The sequence below is a fragment of the Labeo rohita genome, chromosome 20 (genome assembly GCF_022985175.1).
Source record: "Labeo rohita strain BAU-BD-2019 chromosome 20, IGBB_LRoh.1.0, whole genome shotgun sequence".
NCBI classification, from domain to species: Eukaryota; Metazoa; Chordata; class Actinopteri; order Cypriniformes; family Cyprinidae; genus Labeo; species Labeo rohita.
This window is the reverse complement of record NC_066888.1, coordinates 5,773,587-5,786,514: the sequence shown is the minus strand read 5'-3', so window position 1 is coordinate 5,786,514 and position 12,928 is coordinate 5,773,587. Positions and strand designations below refer to the sequence as shown.

The 12,928-nt window shown below is 38.2% G+C and overlaps 1 protein-coding gene across 4 annotated transcripts in view; it reads left to right on the top strand.

The window, feature by feature from the left end:
• The window catches only part of LOC127183058 (disks large-associated protein 2), a 159,710-nt gene that overhangs the window by 133,535 nt on the left and 13,247 nt on the right, over positions 1 to 12,928 (top strand). For all 4 annotated transcript variants that reach the window (XM_051138865.1, XM_051138864.1, XM_051138867.1 and 1 more), the window contains 5 exons: positions 1,275 to 1,633; positions 6,279 to 6,364; positions 7,159 to 7,562; positions 8,434 to 8,525; positions 10,281 to 10,433. In XM_051138865.1, coding sequence (XP_050994822.1) covers positions 1,275 to 1,633; positions 6,279 to 6,364; positions 7,159 to 7,562; positions 8,434 to 8,525; positions 10,281 to 10,433 — 1,094 coding nt within the window. The remainder of the gene's footprint in view (positions 1 to 1,274; positions 1,634 to 6,278; positions 6,365 to 7,158; positions 7,563 to 8,433; positions 8,526 to 10,280; positions 10,434 to 12,928) is intronic.

The following is a 12,928-nucleotide window of genomic DNA, read 5'->3' as shown; positions in this document are numbered from 1 at the left end:
TCTGAGGCATGCAGTTTTTTCCACCATGAGTCAAGGATTCCATTGACATAAGACACTTGAGGCTGCGATAGACGTTTTAGTTTGTACTTTTGTTCGCTGTAGTCCCCCATCAAGCCAATTGGGGCAAGCCTTGGTGATGTTGTAGATTGCATGAGTACTACCATCCCTTCAAGTGTCAAGTCTCTACAACTTACAGTTTAGTCTGCATGATCAGTGTTTCATGGAGATCGCTGGTCCGCAACCATTCTAACAATTACAACAGGGTTTCAGTACCACGCGCTTGAAACCCTAAAAAAATGGTAAAATGTTGATAGTCCACTTTAGACATTCTAACTATGAGTAACTTATTCTACTAACCATATTCTGACAGTCTACTAATTTTCAAATGAGAGTTAGTTGACATGCAGTTACAAAGTTACTTACAGTTAGTAAAATTTCTAAAGTGGACTATTGAAATAAAGTGTAACCTATCTGCTTGCCGAGAAGAAACAGTTGTGACATTGAATATTTTAAACATATTCAGGAATTTCATTCATGGAAGATGTAGTAGTTGCAAGTAAATGAGATGCGTTTGCCAAACTAATACCTTTAATGCACAGTGTATTGCTCCACTCTACACATCCCTTAAATTGAAATCAGAATGAACTATTCTTTGTCAGATTAAGATACAGTGTGCATCAGATTTAATGTGGACAGTCAAAACATTGGCTTGCAAGACAAACAGTCTTTGTCTAGTGAGACTGCATTGTCCAGAAGGAACAAAAGAGAAAATCTGCAGTTTATAAGAGCTGCTGGGATGCATGAATAATACAGATATTGTAAACACAAGAGCACAGAACTGCAGAGTACCAGCTCACTTCAAGCGCTGGAGTGTTCAGTTTACTCATTATACACATTATTCCATTTGCAAAAGATTTATCCTGGTAGGTTGTGGTGTTCTCTTGCTTACATTACAAGCCTATAGTACATTTTAGAGTTGTTGGGATGGATTTAATAGGAAACTGCACACTTTTCTAATGTGTGTTTACATCATATCCACAAATAAAGGAAAGAAGGTCAGGCTACTACAATATGAGATGGAAGTAGCTTGAAGCCACAGCAGTTGTGCTGTACTCTGCTGAAGGGTGCTTTTCTCTCTGATTTACTGCTCTGTTGTGGTCAAACCGTCTACAGCTATTATTTTGAAGTTTACAATTAAATGCCTAGCACACCGACTCCTGAAAGTGCTTTAGTTTTCCTCAAATCTAACATATTGTTCTTCTGTTTCATTATAGTGGCAGTGACATATACACCTGACTACAAGAAGACTCCTCCACCCGTTCCTCCTCGATCCACCACTAAGCCGCTGATTTCTGTAACAGCCCAGAGCAGCACAGAGTCGACGCAGGACGCGTACCATGAGGGTCGGCCATCACGGGGAGGGCTTTGGGCACCGGATAGCCTCGGTCGGGTCATCTACAACTCCACCGACAGCCTGGATAGTGCGAAGGCGGTGACCCTAGCGATGGAAACCGCATCCAAGCGCCTCACATCTGCGGGGAGCTACAGCTCCGTTCAGACCTGCGATAAGGCCATCCTGGTGTCCAAAGCAGAGGAATACCTCAAGACTCCACGCTCTTCCATTGGGATACAGGTAAACCTCCCTCACGGTTTTAGGTTTGTGTCATTAAAATCAACTCAGATGGTGACAGCCTCTTTGTAAACCCAGTGGCTTTGTGTCTCGCCTCAAATCCAAAAATAGCTGGCAGCATTCAGACAGTGACTCACCCACCCAGAAAGTGCACACAAAGACTCCTCATATAGCCAGATTCTGTGGCAGAGAAGATGAGATTGCAGATTGACCCTGAACAACAAAGATTAATGATGCTGCTTCTCTCTGTGGGCTTGTTCCTACACAGGACCAACAGTCAACTGCAGCACGCAGCTGTGGAGATGAAGAAAATATTACACCTATAAAGCTATGGATCATTAACAACCAAATCCATGAAGGCTGGAATGACTTATTTAGCTAAATCTGGAACCCAAATCACCCAACCATTAAACCAGCCACTGTTGCAGCTAATAAATACAAACAAGACTCTAAATTTGCTTTCAAGAAAATTCTGTCATCATTTACCTAACCCACATGTCGTTCCAAACTTATAAGACTTTCGTTCATCTTCAGAAACACAAATTAATAGAGATTGAGTGATTTCTGTCCATCCATTGGAAGTCCATTACACTAAAACTTTGACACTTGAAAAGATTAAAAGAAAAAACTAGCAGTTTAATCCAATGCTTCTAAAAAGACAGTTTATATGATAAACATTTTGGCTTTTATTTCTTACAGAAAAAGGTGTGTTTACAAGGAGCACTGTATTCCAATTACAGTCAGTTTAAAAGTCCAGTCCAACGGTATCTCACGAACAATTCACACGTATTTTACGAGACCAGTGTGTACGTATTGTATGACTTTTACAGCCTCACTCGTACGATTTTGTAAGATTTGTCTAGACCCCAGTGACAGGTAGGTTTACAGGCGGGGTTAGGGGTAGGTCATTCTTATGAATTCATATCAGTTGGGGAACTCGTAAATTATGTACGATTGAGCAAAAAACGAAAAAAAAAATTACGACCTGACTCAAGATTAGCCACCTCGTAAAATATGTACGAATTGCCATGAGTTTGGGTTGTCCAATCTAAATGAATATGCTTAATGTAAACACCTCAATCAGAAATTTCAGTCAGGGTAAGAGGAGTGAAATACACTTTTTTTGAATCCATTAAAGGAGAAGTTCACTTCCAGAACAAAAATTTGCAGATAATTTTCTCGCCCCTTTGTCATCCAAGATGTTCATGTCTTTCTTTCTTCAGTCGTAAAGAAATTATGTTTCTTGAAGAGAGCATTTCAGGAATTATCTCCATATAGTTGACTTCTATGGTGCCCCCAAGTTTGAACTTTCAAAATGCAGTTTAAATCAGCTTCAAAGGGCTCTAAACTAGCGGTGTTAATCTCCGGTCCTGGAGGGCCGCAGCCCTGCAGAGTTTAGTTGCAACCCTGTGCGGTGATGTAGGACGATTCTGAAGTTGGGGAAGACAGTGAGATGTTTTTCAACATACTCTAATGAGACGAGACAAGGCAAGCATTTGAGGTTAAAAACTATATAAATTGTCAATTTATTTTGAAAATGACCAATCTTTTCGCTAGATAAGACCCTTCTTCCTCAGCTGGGATCATTTAGAGCCCTTTGAAGCTGCATTTAAACTGCATTTTGGAAGTTCAAACTTGTGAGCACCATTAAAGTCCACTATATGGTGATAATTCCTGAAATGTTTTCCTCAAGAAACATAAGTTCTGTGCAAGTACAATGAGATAGAAATGGTATAATGATGCATAACGCACAGAACGAGACAATGTTGTTGTTAAATATAATAACTGACTGTTTTGTCGATCAAAAATACTTTTTTACTCAACTTCTGTGAAGTGGTGCATAATAACCTTGTGCCACAAGTGCTTTCTTCGAACTCTCATCTGCAAATGTCTTGTTTTTACTGCTTGATTAATATTAGCGTCATTTTACAAAGCTTCATGTGGTTGTTGACTTCTGCTTAGGAACCAAAAGAGCAAAATATTAAGTCTGATTTTTAAATATAAGAAAAGGAGGATGGTTAGTATGCAAAAACACTGGGAAACTGTATATTCATACAATGTGTGCATATCTAAAGATTTAACTGGATTTGAAGCTTATGACATATCACTGGTTATTCAGTCCCCCCACCAACAATCCCTGCCGGACCTGCAACTCGAACCTGCAACCTTTGGATTACAAGTCCAACTATTTAGTCCAACCATTAGACAATGACTTTCCCATTCATGTACATTATTTTATTGTAACAAAAAGTGCCCAAGTCAACGTGGCTAGTGTTGGAACTGACATACAAACGTCAAACTCGAAGCTCAAACTTACACGCAAGAGGTTTGTTTCTATAGGTTTGGAATGACATATAGGTGAATTTTCATTTTTGGGAAAACTCTCCTTTATATTTTTATATTTTAGAGCATCTAACACAATCCCCAACCGCAAAACCTTTTCTCAACATAAATACATAACAGGCAGATAATAGTACTAAACTATGCAAACAGCGTCAGTATTGGGCCCCTTGGGATTGTGAAGATATAGAAAAATTATAGATGTGTTTTAGTGAGTTTAGATGATTTTGGCCACAAGACTAAAGACTTCTATTTTTACAGCACTAGCTGAGAGATACAAGTTAAAAAATGCATCAATAAGTCATAAACCTCCAGAAGACTTTGAACTTGTTTAAAATGCATTGCTGTATATTCATGATGCAATTTACAGGAATTCATTACTCTGGATGCTGAATAAACTAGCTTTCACCACCAGAACTAATAGTATGAAATAAGGAAATCAGAAATCAGAGGAACATCCATTTACTGTATAAAAGGCTTATACTAAGTAATAAACCTTATCTCCAATGTTTGGTTACAGGCTAGGACAGTATTGTGGACTGTAACTGGTTACTAGGGTCTCCTGGACTCTTAAGCAGGCTGCTTTAAGGGATTGTCCTTATAGCAAGTGTGCTATCAATTGGCTTAGATAACAAAGTGTCTGTGAAATGACAGCTCTTTATGGGAAGTCTCATATGTGTGCCTCTAAGCTGCTATTTTCTCTTCTGGGTCTGTGCTAATGTGTTCATACCACCCACAGGACATTGTATTACTGTAGCAATATTGTATTATGTTGTAAGTATTGCCTTGACACTTACATTATTACTCACTAAATGTGTGAAACCCATTTTGTATCTGTTAGCTTTGTTATTATTGTTCTGACTGGCTGGGAGTCTATGAAAATCCCTAGTACCATACTGTACAACATTTATAGAGGAACATCAAAACTTGTATCATGGCAAATTTGGAGTCTCAGACGCTCTAACAGCAACAATGGATCTTCTTGAAACCATTAGGCCTAAAATCAATTCTTTTTCTGTGAATCCTTTGTTTATGCCATCAGTCATATAAGTGATTTACATTTTTACCCGACTAGATTGATCAAAGTATTTGAAACAGCACTTTGCCGTATTGAATTGAAACTTAAAGGAGAAGTCCAGTTCCAAAATAAAGATTCACATATAATGTACACACCCACTTGTCATCCAAGATATTCATGTCTTTCTTTCTTTAGTCGTAAAGAAATTATGTTTTTGAGGAAAACATTTCAGCATTTTTCTCCATATAATGGACTGGTATGGTGCCCTAATTTTGAACTTCCAAAATGCTGTTTAAACGATCCCAAGTGCGGTTGTAAACGATCCCAGTCGACGAAGAAAAGTCTTATCTAGCGAAATATTTTCATTTTAAAAAATACAATTTAAATACTTTTTAATCTCAAACGCTCGTCTTGCCTTACTCTCCAAGAACTCTGTGTATTATGGTTCGAGACAGTTAGGGTATGTCGAAAAACTCCAATCGTATTTTCTCCCTCAACTTCAAAAATCATTTCAAAATCATCCTACATCACTGCAGAAGTACCGACACAGTCTTTGCAAAGGGAACATGCAAAGAAGATCAAAACAAAACCCTTAACAAAAAAGGTAAAACAGCGATATAGGGCGATTTTGAAGTTGAGGGAGAACATGAGATGGGAGTTTTTCGACAAACCCTGACTGTCATGAACTAACTGTTAATTTTTATGAAAATAACCGATCATTATGCTAGATAAGACCCTTCTTTCTAGGCTGGGATCGTTTACAACCGCTTTTGGGATTGTTTGAAGCCGCATTTAAACTGCATTTTGGAAGTTCAAAATCGGGGCACCATAGCGGTCCATTATATGGAGAACAATGCTGCAATGTTTTCCTTAAAACACATAATTTCTTTATGACTGAAGAAAGAAAGACATAAACATCTTGGATGACAAGGGGGTGAGTACATTATATGTGAATCTTTGTTTTAGAAGTGGACTTTTCCTTTACCATGGAAACGCACCCTTGGCGGTACCATAAGAGTTTGGGGCAGAATTACTTACTTTTTTTAGAATGTGTAATTGTTAAATTGCAATCTTTGCAATAACTGACATAGAAGTCATAGTGCTTTATTTCTTTGGATCATGCTTAATGCAGTGTACATAATCTTAGTGATGTCCTTGGCCCCATAATTGCAGCTTGCAGCAATATTTTCATACTTCTCTGGGTCGCCTCAGATACTCAGTTCTATTTATTATAAATATATTCTCATTCATTCTGTGCACCTTTTAGCTCTTCTTTTTCTTTTTCTTCAGGTGGAAGCGGCCACAGATTCTGAGACAGATAGTAAAGGTCTCCCACAGTATCAGTCCGTGGGTATCCAAGTGGAAGATGAGAAGAGGCAAGTCTACAGGACATTTAGTCCACAGAAATCCAAAGTTCTGTCATGATACTCTAGATGGCGCAGTAATGACATCATCACGTGGCGTAGCTGATTGGTTCTCTTCTGTATCAGCAGCCAATGAGCTTGCTGCACAACATTCAAATACTTGGCTAGTGCTTGTTGTAGCAGTTGCAGTGCGCTTCAGAAACCCTCCTCCTTCCCAAGCTCCACCTGTGTAGATCTCCTACGGAGTGATTCATGTATGCTATATGGGGGGTATTTCATATGTTATGTGTCAGGGGTGGCGAACTCCGGTCCTGGAGAGCCGTAGCCCTGCAGAGTTCAGCTCCAACCCTAATTAAAACTCACCTGCCTGTTGCCTTCTAGTAACCCTTCAGACCTTAATTAGCTTGTTCAGGTGCGTTTGATTAGGGTTGAAGCAAAACTATGCAGGTCTGCGGCTCTCCAGGACCGACGTTCGCCACCCCGTTATACGTGAAGCAGCAGTATTTCTTACATGCTTTCAGCAGCATATTGTGGGTGTATTGAAAGTAGCAAGTCTCGGTACTTGCTCTGCCACTGTGTAACAGATCTATTCCGCCAAAACCAAATACATTAACATTGTCATGTACATTACCATGCTAAACCCTTTGAGAGTTGTCATGATAGAACTAAGGTTATCCTGGATTAATAATCCTTTTAAGACCAGTAGCTCAGAAAAATAAGTAAAGTGAAATAATGATATAGATAGACCTTTCTGTGTATAAGCACATAATCTTCTCTCTTATAGTGATTCTTCTGTTCACTTTTAGAATCGGCCGCTTTAAACGGTCCAACAGTGTGACGACGGCAGTTCAGGCTGATTTGGAGCTGGAAGGGTTTCCTTCGACCGAAGACAAGAGTCTGCAGTTTGGAGGATTTCAGCGGCATTCTGAACCCAGTACGCCCACACAGTACAATGTGGTTCGGACCGTACGCACACAGGGCCTTTTTAGCTACCGTGAGGATTACAGGCCCTCCAGTGGGCCGCCCAGTCCGCAGCCCGAACCCTGGCTGGTGGAGCCTGCTCATGAAGCAGCCGAGTCCGGCCGTGTGTCGCCACTCCGCCGTGACGGCAGCTGGTTCATGCAACTTCTGCACAGTGAGACCAAACGTATGGAGGGATGGTGCAAAGACATGGAACGTGAGGCAGAGGAGCACGACCTGTCGGAGGAGAGTGAGTGTGCAGGACATTACCCTGTTCAAAAGTTTACATAGGCTTGATTCTTAATACTGTGCTTTTACCTGAATGATCCACAGCTGTGTTTTTTTGTTTGTTTTGTTTTGTGATAGTTGTCCATGAGTCCCTTCTTTGTCCTGAACAGTTAAACTTCCTGCTGTTCTTCAGAAAAATCATTTTTGTGTGTTTGAACCCTCTCCAACAACAACTGTATGATTTTGAGATCCATCTTTTCACACTGAGGACAACTGAGGGACTCATATGCAACTATTACAGAAGGTTCAAATTATTAATGGTGCTTTTGAAGGAAATGCAATTAGTTAAGACCCCAGAGGGGTGGATATATATATATATGTATATATATGCAGGCAAAATAAGAAAAATGTACACATTTTCATTCTGTTCAAAAGTTTACACCCCTGGCTCTTAATGCATCATTTTTTTTTACTTACACTCACACCCCCATACATACTTACATACATACAGTGGCTTGTGAAATATTTCATGGCCCTTCATTTCTTGGCTGCCTTGTGTTAAACTGCTTTAAATGACTTTATTTTTTCACATCATACACTCCATGCTCCATAATGACAAAAAAAGAAAAAAGATTTCTGACAACTTTGACAATTTATTTAAAATAAACTGAAATAATTACATTGCATAAGTATTCATACCCTTTCTGGGACACTATAGCAAAAGAAGATTTGGAAAGGCGCACACCTCTCAGTAAAATGTGATTATTTCCGTTTGTCACAAATCTGTATATTATTTTGTCATTACGGTTTATGTAGAGTGGATTATAATAATAAAAAAGTAATTTGTGTGTGTATATATAATGCATATTTTTCTATCTGCTAATGTCTTGCAGTTCTTGGGAAGATCCGGAGTGCTGTGGGCAGCGCTCACCTCCTCATGTCCCAGAAATTCCAGCAGTTTTACTGGTTGTGTCAGCAAAATCTGGTATGTGGCATTTCTACGATCCCCACGAGATATACATTAATGCTCCTTTTGCATCATAAAATACATCAACCATGCACCAGTTCTGTCATAAATGATTCAGTTTGCCTCTTTGACAAGCATTTCATCAAAAAGTAGCTGTGAGAGTGTTTACATTGCATTTACTAAATACACAATATTTTCTTTGTTTGTCTTTGTTTGTAGGTGAAAAACAAATCTAACACTAGCTTTTCAGCATCTTATGTTGTTTTCACATCCTTAAAAGCCGATGAATTTGAGGAGCAAAATGTTTGCAAGATATTTTAATCAAAATCTTTTTTTCCCACATTGTTATTTTTTAATTTAGATTTATTTAACTGTACTAATTTGATTGTTGTGCTTAAAAAACATGATAAAGCAAGATATTGTTTTATAATAGTCTAAATATATTGTGCATTTTTGCTTATCAACTAAATGTACTGAAAAACAAGACAAACATATTGTCTAACAAGTATGTTTTCTCAGCTGACTGAATTACACATTGATTAGTTGCAGTGTCATCACCACTAAATATAATTTCAGGCTGAAAGCAGCTTTAACCAGTTTCAAGCTGTGTGAAAGTAAAAGATCCTGACATTAATTGGTAGTTGGTGGGTTGAGTGACACTTTAAAGGGTTTGTTTAGTGGTCAGTGATTGATTCTGTCTCTCTCTCTCTCTGGAGATTGTGAAATGATGGATGTTGTAATACATTTACACAGACAGGCAGAGACCGGCTTGTCCTCTCTAGTATCAGCTTCCAAGAGACTGAACAGTTTAGCTTAGTATTGTAAACAGAGAAGAGAGGATGTAGCCAGAATAAAGAAATGGTTCAGTCGACCACTTATTTTACAGAACAATGACTAATTTATTATTTTAGGGTATACATAACACTGTCACTTAATAGCTTATCGCACATCTATCTTTTCTAAAAACAGGATATTTTACTGTGCTATTTTAATGCTAATGTGAACAGTATAGGTGACAGGTCAAATATTCATTGTTTGGATAAGACATGATGAAAGTGATGCTGGACTACAGTGACCTCTAGTGATTATTCAAGATAATTTATTAATTCATAACACTTGCTGCAGTGATGCATAAATAGTGATCAGGATCCTTATTTTCAAGGGGTCATAAATGTACACCCCTTTCTCATACATTTTTACTGTATATAATAATATTAACTTTTTTTTTTTTTTTTTATGGCCCTGAAAAAGCTCCAAGACAAAAGAAAAAAAAATGTTCTCTCGAAAAATTTACATTTCTGCATTAGCTCCTGCTCATTGGCTTTTGTGATAATTGATAGTGTATGAGTCCCTCAGGTGTCCTGAGAGGCAAAGCTGGATCTCGATATCACTGCGCCACTGTGGGAAAGAGCTTAAATGTGCAGCTCGTGCTGAGAATCAAAAGAACTTACTGTACCCAGAGGATTTTTGTCAAGAATAGTGGGCAGCTTCACTGCTCAGGACGAACTATAGACTCACACACAACTATCGGCTAAACAGGCTAAAAATATTTAGTATTATATTAACCAAAGTAGTACAAGTTTGAAAATATATGCATATATGTCAAATAGCTTCATCAGCACAGAACCAATTAAAAAAATGCATTGTTATGATCCCCTTTATTTTTAAATGTAATATATTTTTAAAAGATCCCTTCTTCAAGGGGTGTGTAAAATTATGAGTAGAACTGTGTTTGTGTGTGAGGAGTGTGTGACATTTAACGGTTTTCTACAGGACCCCAGTGCTATGCCCCGCCCCACGGCTCAGGACCTGGCTGGGTTCTGGGATCTCCTGCAGCTCTCCATCGATGATGTCACTGCCAAGTTTGATGAGCTGCAACAAATCAAGAGTAATGACTGGAGGATAGTGGAGAGTCCAGAGAAGAAGGTACATTGTGCATCACAGTCTATATATATTCAACAAGATCACAGTTTACAGTAAAATACATTTATAATCTAAATAAATAAGCAGTACAACTGTTTTCAACATTGATAATAAGAAATGTTTCTTAAGCAGTACATCAGCATACTTAGGATGATTTCTGTAGAATCATGTGACACTGAATACTGGAGTAATGAAGCAGAAAATGCAGCTTTGCATCACAGGAATAAATTCCATTTTAAAATATATTTAAATAGAAAACTGTTATTTTACTGTATTCTTAATCAAATAAATGCAACCTTGGTGTCATCTTTAAAAACATTTAAAAATCTTACAGACCACAAACATTTGAATAGTAGTTTGCAGAGATGGGTAGTGCTATGATGCATTACAAGTAACGTGAGTTACTGCCAGTTACTTTGTTTTCCCATTTATTGACTGACAGCTCTCCTGTTTAGAGTGTAGAGATGCGTGTGTGCCATGTAAACTTAATTTACTAAGGGTGTGTTCACACTTGTCATGTTTGGTTCAGTTAAAACAAACTCTGGTGTGATTGCTTAGTTAGTGCAGTTCATTTGAGTAAGTGTGAACGCTGCCATGCGAACCCTGGTGTGCACCAAACAAGCGGACCGAGACTGCTAAAAAGATGGGTGTCGGTCTGCTTCCAAATGAACTCTGGTACGGTTCGATTGAAATATGAACAAGACAGGGAACAAATACTTCTAAACAAACCAAAAACAGGAAGTAACGACAAGATGTGATGCTATGCGACATGATTTTACGTAGGGAACACGTGGTGTATTCAAAACAAAATGAGCAGAGGGCAAACGTGGAGCAACGAGGAAAGTAAAGTGCCTTCATGGGCTTTTTGTGAGTTTGCACATACACCTGCAGTGCCGCTTTAAGTCGCACCTTTTCCTTTAGTTTGGAGTGTTCAGTGAGTCGTCACGAAATGTATGTCATTCAGCCCAACAAACCAGATTGTGAACGTATCACTATGCCTTTAGGTTCGGTATCTTTAGTTTCGCTGTCAAAAATGCCAGTGTGAATGCTAAGCGGACCAGGATCAAATGTACTAAATGAACTAAATGAACCAAACAAACAACAATACAAGTGTGAACACACCCTAAATGAAACTAATATTCTAAACTAAACACATCTAACTTGCAAAAAACAGATTCAGTATTGTATATGAAAAGCAAATATTACAGAAACCTGCAATAATTAAATGTTAACACAAAAATCCTTTGTACATTTAAAGGGGTCCTATTATGCCCTTTTACAAAGTCTTGATTTTATTTTGGGGTGTACTGGAACATGTTGTCATGCTTGGCTTCGAAAAATGTATTATTTTTTGCACATTTTTTGCACATTTTTTACATTATTACAATACCTTTCACCCCAGCCTGGCACAAATGGCTCACAAGTGTTTAATGAAGGCTCGCCTTCCGAAAAATTAAATGTGTTGTGATTTGCAGCTTAGACGGTGTTTTGGTACTGCCACACGCCTTGCCAAAGCAGTAGGTTTCGTCTGCTACGTTATAGTTAAGGATATATTAAGGTATAGTTGACGCTACAATAGTGTTGGGTCCTGTCCCAATCCAGGATATTATCTCGCTTAATTATTTAATTATTTACATACTTAGTTTAATTGCCCGAAACAAGTTCCAAGATATGGCTAAAAGCAGCCTAATGTTTTTAATATGACTTAATTTCTATTTACCATGACAACAGTTGAATAAAAACATTGTAAGTTACTAATTATAATGCTGACATTTCCTTAGTTATTCAAAAAGCAGCTACAGAAAACGAGCAAAGAACATTAACATTATCACAGAACATCGTCACTGATTAGTCTAGTCTAGTGCAAGTTTATGCATTTTAAAAAAACACTTGCGATGTAAGTGAAGCTATCTACACTGTATGATAAATAAATCTCTTACCACAGATCGCGGCCACTCTAGTCAATTCTTGTGTTTATACCAGCCGTGGTGTGGCTCGTTGAAGTGTCCCAGAAGTGGCTCTCCACGCTGCATTGCTAACGTTAAGCTAAGCCCCCACCGCATCCATACCCACCCCCCAACCATTCAAATTTCTACAGGCTTTGTGACATCATAACACCCAGAAAACAACGCTGTAGTCCAAAAGAGCCATTCGTTGTGGTTCTTGAAAAGGGATTTTTTAAAAACGAAATATCTCCTTTTGTAGTGAACTTTGAGATTTGTAACATTGTAGATCTTTTTTATGCCCAAACATACACACCACACACTGACTAAAATTCAAAAAGTGAAAAAGCATAATAGGACCTGAATGCTGAATGCTGTGATTGTTGAACTTCCTTCTCTTGTGTTCTATTCTTCATGCAATTCAGAATATCAGCACAGCTGAAAAATTTGTTTAAGCTTTTTGAATTTCACATTTCCTTCAGCCTGAGGCTTATTCATTTCACTTTCGGCATGAACGGGCTTTTACATTTGCCAAAAATATAACTTTTTGTATTA